The sequence below is a fragment of the Xiphias gladius genome, chromosome 3 (assembly GCF_016859285.1).
Source record: "Xiphias gladius isolate SHS-SW01 ecotype Sanya breed wild chromosome 3, ASM1685928v1, whole genome shotgun sequence".
In the NCBI taxonomy this organism is placed as follows: Eukaryota; Metazoa; Chordata; class Actinopteri; order Istiophoriformes; family Xiphiidae; genus Xiphias; species Xiphias gladius.
The window spans coordinates 415,899-429,040 of NC_053402.1; the positions used below are offsets into that span (position 1 = coordinate 415,899).

General features: G+C 42.1%; 1 protein-coding gene across 1 annotated transcript; it reads left to right on the plus strand.

Annotated features, from left to right (window-relative positions):
• Window positions 1–1,297: 1,297 nt before the first annotated feature.
• Window positions 1,298–12,671, plus strand: LOC120807464 (phosphoribosyl pyrophosphate synthase-associated protein 2). Its single transcript, XM_040159538.1, has 11 exons — window positions 1,298–1,418; window positions 3,433–3,593; window positions 5,124–5,176; window positions 7,555–7,621; window positions 7,714–7,886; window positions 8,186–8,301; window positions 9,051–9,106; window positions 9,453–9,601; window positions 9,802–9,872; window positions 10,868–11,014; window positions 11,193–12,671. The coding sequence occupies exons 2-11, from the start codon at window positions 3,511–3,513 to the stop codon at window positions 11,349–11,351; spliced, it is 1,074 nt and encodes a 357-aa protein (XP_040015472.1). The 5' UTR covers window positions 1,298–1,418; window positions 3,433–3,510; the 3' UTR covers window positions 11,352–12,671.
• The last annotated feature ends 471 nt before the right edge of the window (window positions 12,672–13,142 follow it).

The following is a 13,142-nucleotide window of genomic DNA, read 5'->3' on the forward strand; positions in this document are numbered from 1 at the left end:
GTCTTTCTCCTCGTATTGAACAGGAACAGTGGGTTTGAGACAGGATCCAATATACGAGCAATATTCACGAGCCACTTAGCCATATCTATTACAATCAGACAGAGTTCTGTTCTCTTTCTGTCTCTCTCTCTCTCACTGTGTGTGCGCGTGTGTGTGTGTGTGTGCGTGTGTGCGTGTATGTGTGTGTTTGTGTGTGTGTGTGTGTGTGTGTGTGTTTTAAGGCTTGTGTATTGGTGATGGGGGGGGGGATTCTTTACCCTGGTGCTTTCTCTGGAGAAGTGAGAAGGTTGTGCACATGCAGATGCCTGCAGACACACCCTTTCATCAAACAGTCAATCAAACAAGCAAACAAGACGGGGACTGAGTGATGTGAAGCAAACGCTAGACTCTGCAATGCTTTGAAGGACAAGGACAGCTTGAATGATAGAAAGCAGATGAAAGGAAAAGGAGGAAAAAGAAGCAGCAGCGGGAGAAGAGCTCCTCAGATGCATATTTAATGGAGGGTAGTAGTAGTGGTGGTGGTATGGGAAAAGAATTTTGTTTGAGTATTACATTCTCATTACTGCATGAGGTTTGTTTGTACCATCTCTTTATATCTCAAGCCAAAAGCATCTCTTTCTGCAGGGACTCATCCTGACAGTGTTTTGGGATATTTCCAGTAGTTGTTCTTGTTTAATGTGTAGTTCACGGGGAAAATATCATAAATCTTATCAGGCAAACGTGTTTACATATAAAAACCACGATTACTGGACACTTGAAAGTCCCTTCATTTATCAAAAACTGAAGGATGTTGTGTGAAGCATCCACAAAAGAACACTGCCCCCAAGTGGCTAGTCGCAGGGCATACAAGGAGGGCTTTGGTGTTTATTCTCGTTATCAAATGTTGTTCCGTTATGTTAAAATGATAAAAGTTACTGAGAGACTATGCCAAGAGTAAAATTCTGTGCCCATTTAAATATAAAGCAGCGGCTGAAGTATGCATATACAACTGGTTGTTGTTATGACAAGTTTTAAGTAAGTAGATTATCACCATCAGCAAAAGAACCAGTTATTTAATAACACCTGTTAGCACAACACTGCTTTCTGATATTTTGGAAATGATGTTAAACTTTTGAAACACCGGAGAGAGTTGAGTTCAAAATCTCCGGAAACTGAGCAAACCTCACTGAACGTATTGATGATAATACATCACTTCTCTCTGGTGAATTTGTTGTTTACGGGTTTACAAAGAACCCTTGAATGCACCTTAAGACCTACCGTCAGCATTTTCTGGCCCGTGATTGGTCGAGCTGTACGTCCATCAAAACTAAACCTCGCAGTCGGTCGGAGAACAAGGGGAACAGGTTGAAAAGAGCTGCATGCTTGTAAAATCAAATACTGTCGGTTGCAGGTTGTAACCGGACCTAACACACAAGCTGGTGAGGATTTATCATCGTCCTGCATTTTATTTGATACTCGTTATCGTGTTTTCTACCCGCTACATAGACAGACTTGCTTTCTGGTGCATGAAAAATCAACTCGCGCATTCAAGAGCTTTGCCATGGCAAGATTATGTCTTGCGAGCTATCGCGTTAGTGATTGTCTGTTAACGTTAGCTGACGCTATCTCGTGATGTCACAGCCAAACATTTAATACGAGCTTACCTAAATGCCTAATTCATCATTGTGACAGATTTTATAATGATAGTCTTTACAACCACAATTTCAGCCCACAGTTTAACCCACTAACACATTCATCGGAATCGAGTCATGGACAGCGCTGTCGCAAAATCCAGTGATGTCCCGTTAGCTTAGCTACGTGAGGAAGCTAATGTCGTGACTGATGATAGTTAGGATGAACGATTTCTTCCCATCTACTTCATTGACTCCACGAAGGAAATTCTCTGTTCTAAGCTGCGTATTTAACGCAACGATTGCCCATCCAGTTATCGTAAAGCGTATATATTATGGTAGCACATGGTGACATATGGCATCTGATTGTTGCCCAGCCTTTTTTGTTTGCGGTGTTATTGTTCTACAAACTTCCTGAAGCGTATGTTTGTGTGTGTGTGTGTGTGTGTGTGTGTTTGTGTGTGTGTGTGTGTGTGTGTGTGTGTGTGTTTGTGTGTGTGTGTGTGTGTGTGTGTGTGTGGCATAGACTGTACACGCTCCCAGACACAAAACACACACATACAGCCTGATAACGCTACACAGACCTGAAAACAAAATACAAAGTAGCCTCAAAATCAAAGATAATTGGAAACACTCGGGTTAACAGAATAATACATATACACAGCGGATTTGTAAATCGGTACAAAGAGAGGTAGCATGTATGAAAAGGAAGGTTGTGAAAGATGGAAACGGTTGTTAAAGGAGGTAGGACGCTCCAAAGACTGGCGGCCCTTCACAGTAAAAGCTCATTAGCTCTCTTATGATTGGTTTGACTTGGCATGTGTTAGGGTCGCAACCACTGATTATTCTATAAAATGCAAGAAAACGGTGAAAAATGCTTCTTCAAATGACTTGTTCTGTCCAGTCAACAGTCCATAACCCAGTGCCATTAGAAGGTAGTTTTTAGAAAAGCATAACATGCTCACATCTGAGAAGCAGCAGTTACCAAGTGTTAGGCATCTTTGACTAAATGATAACAACTAAAAGAATTAAGTGACTTTCAAAGTAGTTTGCGCTTAATTTTGTGTTGATGGACTAATTGGTTAATCGACTAATAATTGTGTTTATGGATTACTTCACAGTAGGAAGTTGATATGTAATATTAACTAAGTTCTGCGACGCACATTTGGTTGTACTTTTAGGCTTGGGAGGAAATGCATTGTATGAGCTCTCTGAAAGGAGGACAGCCATCCTCTCCCCTCCAGGATTTTTTCACACTGTATATTAGGTATGGAAATATACAGTATAACCTATAACTATAGATGTGAAGTAGCGCTAAGCTTTTTCAAAGATGCAAAAGCTTTTTGGATTTACGCCTCATTGAAAATGCAGAATTTCATCTGCAGTAGTGTGTTGTTGGACCATGCTGTCATTCAGCATGCAGGAATCTTCTTAAATAACTCGGTCCCAATCTGAGGTACGAGGAACGTTTGTCCGGATCGAAACTTTTAAACGGAGAGTGTCTTAAAGATTGTTATGCTGCAGATTGTGTTTGCGCGTAAGTTCAGCAAAGCCAAGAGTTTTTTTTTTTTTATATTCCAGTTGTCTTTCATGAATGTGTGTACACTGAGGAAGAATAGATCTTTAAATATTAAACATCCCTCTATCTGAAAACTGCTTTTTTAAAAAAAAAAAATGTTTATAATAAGTGTTCAGTTTTTTATTGTATGCTTTTTAAGACTGACCAAAATGTGTTTCCTGTTCCTCCTTTACTTGAGATTCATGACACAAATTTGACACACAGACTTTAAGGGAAGTAACCGCTTCTCCCCCTCCACTGCAGGAAGGTCTCAGCGCAGCGTGGGTGCCCAGGGATCCACTGCCTGAGTGTGGGGATAGCAGCGGCCGAGACCCCAGAGACATGAACCACACCAAGGGTGGCCTGGTCATCTTCACCGCCAACTCGCACCCCTCCAGCCGTGAGCTGGGCAAGAGGATTGCAGAGTGAGTAAAGGAGGCATAGCTGACATACTAAAAAGAGACAGACAGACAAACAAGTGGAGAACTGTTTATTTTATAGCAAACCTCCCACATGAGCCCTTTGGGGACAGGTGTGCTGCCTCCTTAGTCTCAGACAAAGAGAAGAAGCAGCTTGTGCAGCTGTTGAATGTACCAGGAAATTTTTTGTGTGTTTTTTTTCACATCTACTTCCTGAAAGATACGTTTGGATGTGCCGTGTTTCCATCTGAGTAGTTGGTTCTGCATGCGCCAGTGCATGTTCAGTGTTTACAATATGGCCGACCAGAGCTAGTGTGGCTCAGCTTCACAAAAGACAATAATCTTAGAGCAAAATATCATCACTGTGCAAAACACACTTCAAAGGCAAAGTGTTTCCTGCCGCTTGGTAACAGAATGCAGTGGGTGTCTTTTTTTTATTTATCTATTTATTTCTTCCCACCGCCGCCATAGCTGCAGTGATCCAAAAGTAGCTCATGCTAGTATGAGTATGCTTTACTGGAGAGAGAAAGTATTTTATATTATTGTTGTTGAAGGATACCATTTTTTTCTTAGTTAATAAATGAAACATAAAGAAACACAAATCTATTGTAAACATAAACAAAATAAGGGAGTGAAATAATAATACAAAATATTTTCATATTACTGTAAGTGCTTGTCACACAGTGCTCCCCCGGCAGACTTAAAATAGACAATAAAATATATAATAGCTGATTTACCAGTAATTAGATTGTGCTCATGGAGGTAAGTGGCTCGACATGAGCTACTACAGAATGTCATCTCAGTAATAAGATAGCAGTGAAACCCCTTAAGTTGTACTTCAGTTCTTCAAAATGTAGAGAGACAAGAAACTCTCCGGCCAGGGGGAGCCAAAGGGTGGATATGGAAATTCATCACTGACCTCACCACCTGTAGCCCCATGATGAGCTGCAACACTGCAACAGATTTCATCATGTTATTTGTAAACACAACATTCCTAAAATGCTGAACCAAATGCAAATGCACATGATGCAGTCCTGGACTCCACAAGGACGTTAGAGTCTGTGCTGCATGTTTAGAAAACAAACATGTGACCTGGCTTATCAGACAGTAAATTTCATGCTCTGTGTGCGCGTGACAGGAGCGAGAGTAAAACGCTGCATGGTAACAGCTATCGGGGAGAAAATGGGCAGAATGCAGACTGAGCAGATCAGCCTGTCACAAGCTAAGAGAGGCAATTTAAGAACAGAGAAATCTAAATATACTTATCGTATGTACATTTTTTTTTTTTTTTTTTTTTTTTTTTTTTTTCCAATTTGAAATGTATGTTTTCATGTTCTGGAGAAAATAACACAAATGTTGCTCCTAACAGTCCTTCTCTCTGTCTGAATATTAACAGACCTCAACCTTATAACTTGTAGCAACAAGAGTTTTTTTAAATTATTTTTCTGTTGATTCCATTGAAGCACGGTTTACTTTTAAAACCTAAGCTGAAGCTCTCTCTCTCTCTCTCTCCTCCTCTTTGTCCCTCTCTCTCAGGCGGTTAGGGGTGGAGCTCGGCAAAGTGCAGGTATACCAGGAAGCTAACAGGGGTAAGATGATGTCTGACAAGGAATGACTGCTTGTGCATGGGTAGATATTTACATGTTAGCACATCCTTGATTCACTCAAGTAGTCTCAGTGCGGGCGAGCGTTCAACAGCAGTCAGTACAAGTTTGAGTCTCTGCAGAAAGCGTGAAAGGCAGACTCAAGTAGACGTACTGAGTTGGAGAAGAGTCATATGCATACGAGCCTGCGTCACCTGCATAAGTCTGTGTTGGAATAACAGTATTGTTTATGTAGATTGTAGACAACAAAGGATCAAGCACAGGACCTCGTGGTAAACCATTGGTTATTAATAGGGAAGTTGGGGTGATCAGATTGGTGGTACGGATCACCTGGGTTCGAAACAGACAAATATGCATGAGACCTGTCCTGAGCAAGATTATCCAAGCAAAGACCCCGTCATTTGTATAGTGAGATTAACTGGTTAACAGTATCAGAAAACCAACAATGCTGCAAAGTGCTGTATTACAGCATTTGCTGGCACAATAAAGATTTAAAAACTGTGAAAAAGGGGGGGAGGAAAAAATGGAAATTTTGTCCTAAATCACACAAGCAATGTCTGTAAAACACTGTTAGTTAACAGTTTCATTAAACATCGCTCAGCCCTGCAAGGCAGCGGATGCACGGTACACTGGACTGCTAGTCTGATGCTGCTGGTGTGGTGGGAAGACACGGATAAAGGATTGACAGAGTTGTCTTACTGTCTGTGTCACCAGGTTGATTGTTAAACGGTAAACTGTGTGAATGTGTGCAGCTGTTGGAGTTGAAGCAGCACGTTCTGTGAACCCACTGAAAGTCTGTTACATAACAGGCTAATGTTGGATGATGTTTGCCTGCTGTTAGGACACTCTAGCCTACAACGGGATCGGCTGCAGACTTACTGTTTGAATGTTCATCCACAGACTTGGCATTCCTCTGCAGAGGGTTGACTTGTTTATCAGCATCATAGTAGTAGTTTTAAGTCCAAGTCTGGTAAATGTAATACTTTGACTCTCTGAAAGCAAAGTGGCAGAGAGTCAAAGCCCATTAACCTCAAAATTTTTTTATTTGACTTTACTTGTCTACATTTTACCAAATATTCCATAAGCTTTAAATGCGCTACCTGTCACTGTCGCAAGAAAACAGTCATTTTCGCTACAAACCTAAATTACAGAAATATTGTAGAATTGAAGATTTAAAGTTTTAAAGTTAAAATGTCTGTCAGGCAGGTTTCCCAGTAGAACAAAGGCTTTGTTTGTTATGTCACACTGACAAAGTCAAGACCAAGTTTATTCTAGGTTTTGCTGCTCAAGTCAGTGGCTACACTTTTTAGTAAAATGAGATGAGAGGTTAATGTTTATTTTTCTTTTCTGAAAAATCACCAACATTTGAAAATCGGAAGATGTATAATTTCTTGTTTTGTTTTGTTTTTTTTTTAAGACCAAAAAGTTTCAAATATTTGCTGGTTTCATGCTTTTCTTCATCCTACATAAATAATAAACTGAATATCATTGGGTCCAGGACAGACAGAACAAGGCGTTTGAAGATGTCACCTTGGGCCACGGGAAATTACAACTGCAGTTGTCAATATTCTCTGACATGTTCTACATCAAACCAAATGCTCAAATTAAGTCCATGCGCATGACACGAGAGACGACGACCGTAGCGACAACCAAGAAATTACAAAGTGTACGTTATATTGTCCGTGTTTGCTTATATTTGAATTTGTGAATTAGATTTCTTACAGAATACCCGGTCGGTGCAGTGCTTTCGCAGGCAGACTACTCAGGTAGACTTTTTAATGTCAGAATCAGAAAAACTTTATTGAAAGTTTAAGAGTCAAGCATTCAGCAGGCTACGTATCTCAAGCAAGGTTCAAGTACAGGCAAGATAAGTTAAAGGGATACTGAAAGACTTTGAAAACGGTCCGGTTTGTACAGTGGAATATACACATGTTGTAGTTAAATCATCCAAAGCCACTATGGCCCTTCTTAAATTCTGTTTAGTAGCACAGTATTAGAGGTAGTAAGCTAAATATTCATCAAGTCGGTCAGAGTTTCAGATTCTTAGCTCCCAAACTACCTTAACTCTCTAACACTCTCCAGACAGAGTCACACTGGCAGCCGTGACTCTGTCGGGCCAGAAAGCGTTTTGTTTTCTAATCTCTTTTCCATGGGAGGCACATTTTTGGAATGCTAGTATCTACAGTTCCACACTGTGTGGTGTGTGAGGCACAAAGGGCTCAGCCCTCAAATGAAGCTGACAGGCCTTGCAGGCTTTGTTATGAGGTAGGAGTGTGTGTGTGTGTGTGTGTGTGACTGAACTAATGTTTACGTGTGCATGTCGTCTTGCTGCTCTCCTTCTCACGCCCCGTTTGTTTCCATAGAAACACGGGTACAGATCCAAGAGTCAGTGCGAGGCAAAGATGTCTTTGTGATCCAGACAGTGTCCAAGTAAGAAAGAAAACACACAAGTTTCGGCTGTTTTCCTCCCGACACGTCTCCGATCACGTTTCCTAAAACTCTCCTCCATCTTTTCTCTCCAGGGATGTGAACACCACCATAATGGAGATGCTGATCATGGTGTACGCGTGCAGGACGTCCTGTGCCAGAAGCATCACGGGAGTCCTCCCCTACTTCCCCTACAGCAAGCAGTGTAAGATGAGGAAGAGGGGCTCCATCGTCTCCAAGCTCATTGCCTCCATGATGTGTAAAGCTGGTGAGTGGGAGAGGATTGCTTTATAGCACAACACAGGAGCAAAGTAGGAGAGTCAGAAAGCGGCGGAAGAGTCACCTGTAGTAGGTTACAACAAAGGAAAAGCTGTGACCACAGCATGCTCGTAACATTTATTAACAGGAGCTTTCAAATATTTGGAAAGTGAAATATGACAATATATTTGCCAGGCTAACATGAAAGTGTGCTGCTGTCATGGCTGCTGGGGAAGAGGTGTGTTATCATAACCGGAAGCATCAGTGCTGTCAATCTGACGGTGTGTGTGTGTGTGTGTGTGTGTGTAGGTCTCACCCACCTGATCACCATGGACCTCCATCAGAAAGAGATTCAGGGCTTCTTCAACATCCCAGTAGACAATCTGAGAGCCTCGCCCTTCCTGCTGCAGTACATACAGGAAGAGGTAACGCCACTCGCACACGTGCACAACTTGATTTGCATGATGCAGCTGTTTTCCTACCTTGCCCCCACGATATTTGGGGGACCATGCTGTTGTCAGCGACCATTCCCTACTGGCTGACCATTCAGTCAGACCCACCAGGCCTGCTGCTGCTGTAGCTCGGAAGCTAATTTTTTTTTTTTTTTACGAGTCGATCCGTCTGTTTTCCGCTGCTTACCCAGGACCAGGCTCATTTAATTATGTCATTAGAAATAGTTTTTTTCCAAATTGAGATAATTTGCTTGCTTTTGTTGGTCTGACCATAACAGGCATTCAGTTTCATTTTACATGGGATTCATTTAATTTTTTTTTTTCTCCTTCTGAATCAAGAACCATATGAAACTGGTCTTAAATATGCACTTGTTGGCCGCACACGTGATGCTGTGCGACTGAGGCTGAAGCTACACGTCATCCACGGCAGCTGATACATGGAAATAAAGAGAGCGCATTGTTCTTGTCTCGCAGCATAGAGCTAGTTGGCCCTGGTGTTGTAAGTAGGATGAGGAAAAATGTAGAAGATCAGCCTATTATTTCATAACCATGTTTGGCTGGTTAGTTTACATAACTGGACCAGCAAAAACAGTAGGTTTCGCTCTCAGCGTTACAAGAGAAAAGGCTTTCAGGATGTGGACTAACAGATGTGTTTTGGCTGTTGTCTGCAAATCTGACCCTTCATTTGCATTTACCGCATTTTATTTCCCATGAACCTCTAGATCCCTGACTACAGAAATGCTGTGATTGTGGCCAAATCCCCAGCTTCTGCCAAAAGGTGGGTTCTCTGCACGCCTGTGCTGAGCTGCTGAGCTGCTGAGCTGTAACTCATTATATCTGAAGCGTTAATGACACGTTCATCATAAACCTATGTTACAGCATTGCTGTCTGCCACAGTGTCTTTTTCGACACCACCACTAGGGGGTGCCAAAGTCAGAGCTGTTCATGTTGTACGCAGTGACTTTTCCTCGTATTAGAAACAAAGGTTATTTACTCTATTTCTGTGCATTTCTTGTTTTTGTACTTGATGCACTACATCCTCTTAACAAGCGAAGGCCTCAGATAAAGGAGCATAGCTACTATTTTTCCACAGCCATTGAATTTCCATTTTTCTGTGTGTGCAGGGCTCAGTCGTTTGCAGAACGGCTGCGTCTGGGTATAGCGGTGATCCATGGCGAAGCTCAGGACGCAGAGTCAGACCAGGTAGACGGGCGACACTCCCCACCAACCGTCAAGACTACTGGAGCCATTCACCCCAGCATGGAGATACCATGTAATTCGCGCGCGCGCGCGCACACACACTCACACTCACTAACAAAGATAAGGCATGTAAACACCGAGCCATCTAGCGGAATATACCGTGTACAGGTAGAACCACTGCCAATAATAAATAGCATTTGAACTCCTTAATAACAGGAGTTCAAATACAGCGTGTCTCACTGCGTCTCTGCGTCCTTTCATTTTTGTTTCCAGTGTTGATCCCTAAAGAGAAGCCTCCCATCACTGTGGTCGGAGACGTAGGAGGACGCATCGCCATCATAGTGGTGAGAGTATTATCAGGGCTTCGCTGCGTGAATACACCTTGATGTATTTGTGAAAGTTACTGCTCTCGTTACTCTAACAAGATTGTGTTTTTCTTGTTGTGCACTGTTTTTTAAAAAAAAAAAAAAAAGAGAAGATTTTATTGAAGTCTTCTTCGGCGGCAGAATGTTTTCAGGTCTTCCCTCTGTCCATCCTCCCGTCTGTCCCATTCTAGTGAACACAATATCTCAGGAACAGGTCGAGGGAATTTCGGCACAAACATTCACTCAGACCCAAGGATGAACTGATAAGAATTTGGTGGTCAAAGGTCAAGGTCACTGTGATCTCAAAAAACAAGTTTTTAGCCATGAAAATACAGACTGTGTGAAAGCATGTGGTTAAAACCCAGGTTGTGTAATTCACACTGGTTTAAAGCAGCCAGTTCTTTAAAAGTCATCCACGAGTTGTCTCTCACACAGCTGGTAATGTGAATGCTCTGCCATGAAAATCTGCATCTGCAAATGTCTGTTTGCATAATATAACATCTACTGTACTGGACAGGGGCAAATCCCAGTCAGTCCATTCAAGCGTCGTTTTGTGGGGGTTTTTTTTTAACTGCTGTTTCTAAGTAAAAAGGCCCCGAGCTTCTAGATAAATGCAGAAATAATCCCAGCACAGAAAACTGGAAATGTAAAACAATTCAACTGAATCTCCATCAAGAAGCTTCAGAGAAAGATGCTAGAGCTCACTTCAAGTCTGAAAATGACAACCTAATGTGAGCATGCTGTCACGAGTATATGTTGACATGTTAACGCAGTGCAGTAGTAACTGACCCTCTTTTCACTGGAACGACTTTCCGGCTGAGTTTTACCTGAGCTGAACTAATTAATGCTAAGAGAACTGTCACTAGGTCAATGAAGGAGGAGGATGTAGTAAACGCACGTCACAAAGTCATGACCAAAAGTGTTTGGGTGCCATGCCGCTTCCGCGGGGTGAGACAGATCCGTTTGTGCCGCAGGATGACATCATCGATGATGTCGACAGTTTTGTGGCGGCAGCGGAGACGCTGAAGGAAAGAGGGGCCTACAAGATATACGTCATGGCAACACACGGGATCCTCTCCTCAGACGCCCCCAGGTTCATAGAGGAGTCTGCGATCGATGAGGTGAGTTTGTACCTTTTTTGTGTCTTTGTTTCCTTCCAGGCTCCTCCCCCTCCTCTCCACTTCTCCCGTCTCTCTCGTCTCATATTTCTCTCGCTCGCTCTGGGTTTTTTTTTTGTTGTTTTTTTGTTTTTTTGTTTGTTTTTGTTGTTTTTTGTTTTTGTTTTTTGTTTTTAATCAGGTGGTGGTGACCAACACAATTCCCCACGAGCTCCAGAAGCTTCAGTGTCCGAAGATCAAAACGGCTGACATCAGCATGATCCTGTCCGAGGCCATCCGCCGGATCCACAACGGAGAGTCCATGTCCTACCTGTTCCGCAACATAGGAGTGGATGACTAGACAACCTGTCACATACATACACTAACACACACACACACACACAGAAACAGAATCATACCAACAGGTTCCCTTTTGCCTTCTTAGACCTCTCCAGACACAGCGATGAATGAGAAACAGATACACACAGAAATATATCATAACGTACATTACAAAATGTTAAACCTTTCCTTTGAGTGCAGCTTAACATAGAAGATGACTGAATACACACGCACATAGATGAGGGAACACCTCCATAAAGTAGTCTTGTTTTATAGCTGTGGCTGAACACACACACTGGTCTGTGTCCTAAACGGACTCTACTGCCTGTCTCTCCAACGGCTGCCCTCGTTTTTTTACTCTCATCTTTCTGAGTTCCTCCGTTAGTTACTTCTCCGTCTCGTCTGCTTTTTTTTCCTCATATGTTTCTACTGAAATTAATGTCGCTGTTAAATCTGTGCTCGTGACAACGTGATATTTGTTGGCATCGAATGTCTCTTTGTGATACTACTAGTAAAGGAGATTGTACTGCGAGAGCGCCGGTGCCTTCTACGGGACGTACTCGCAACACACAGGCCTTCATCGCTGCGATACACGACGGGGTCTCAGCTGATGATACTAATTCATAATGGCCCTTGTAATTAATCCAGGATTACGCAGGTTCCCAGCTAATTAACTTGCGTAGAGTATCAGAGTGGGTGTTTTAAATCCAAACCTCTGTCAGTTTTTGTTTATTTATGTTGTGTCTGATCGTGCTACTAAGATAGTTGGTTGAGACTCGACCAGTCAGCCGTATGTCTGTGGGGTTGCCATAGCACTTAGATGCTAATCTGGTGTCAAATCTTCTAATTGCTCAAGATCAACTGGAAATAATGCAGGAAACATTTTCTCGGTTTAGTCAGTTGGACGCTACAAACCTTTTCTGGCAGCACACCCGTGGAATATGTATTCACGTGTGCCATCTTTTCAATGCCTCCTCATGTCATGCCACTAATGAGCAGTTCCCTTCCAGCTGGAGGACTGTGGATCCAAGAGAGTCACATTTGAACTTCAAAAAAAATGTCACTGAGTTTAACTTTGTTCACAGTCATTTGGAAATGGGTAAATTCATCCTCGATCCACTGTGAAAGAGACAAGACGAAGTTTGTTAGAACACGTTACACCGGAGTTTCAAAGACTGAAATTCTGAACCGCAGGTAAAGCTGTAAAAGTAAATTGAGGCTTTTTCTGACAAGCAAAACCTGACAGAAGCAGGTCTTTGTCACTTTACCAGATATGTTGCAAAAAAAGTTTTGTATTTATTTTCTGCACTTACTCTGAATAAATATGATATATGAAAGTAAAGAAGGCCTTGTTTTGTGGCTTCATACTGGATTGTGTATTTACTAGCAAGCATGGTTATAACAATGTTAACATGCTGATGTTTAGCAGCTGTAATGTTTATTGTGGTCACCATCTTAATGTAGCATGTTAGGATGCTTACACTTGCTAATTAACACAACACAAAGTTCAGCTCAGGCTGAAGGAACAGCCTGAGCTTTGCAGGAATTTGTTCATAAATCGAAATATTAGACCTGATAAAGTTATTACAGTTTGTCCAGAATGAGACATCATTTCAGGGAACCAAAGTTCAACTGTGGAGCCATTTCACAAAAAAAAAAAAACAAAGTTCACCTCATGATGGTGCTAGAAGCAAAGTCAGGGGTTATTTTCTGACTGTTCAGATTTAGCTTGTGCCAGAGCCCGAGGTTAAGAACCTCTGGACCAAAATACCAGACTGAAGAGCAACAACTAGCTCTGCTTTGAGCAGCTACA

Coding starts and splice junctions, on each gene's coding strand:
- LOC120807464 (XM_040159538.1), top strand. CDS start 3,511: ATGAACCACACCAAGGGTGGCCTGGTCATCTTCACCGCCAACTCGCAC. Junction 5,177..7,554: donor ATACCAGGAAGCTAACAGGG/GTAAGATGATGT, acceptor TTGTTTCCATAG/AAACACGGGTACAGATCCAA. Junction 7,887..8,185: donor CTCCATGATGTGTAAAGCTG/GTGAGTGGGAGA, acceptor GTGTGTGTGTAG/GTCTCACCCACCTGATCACC.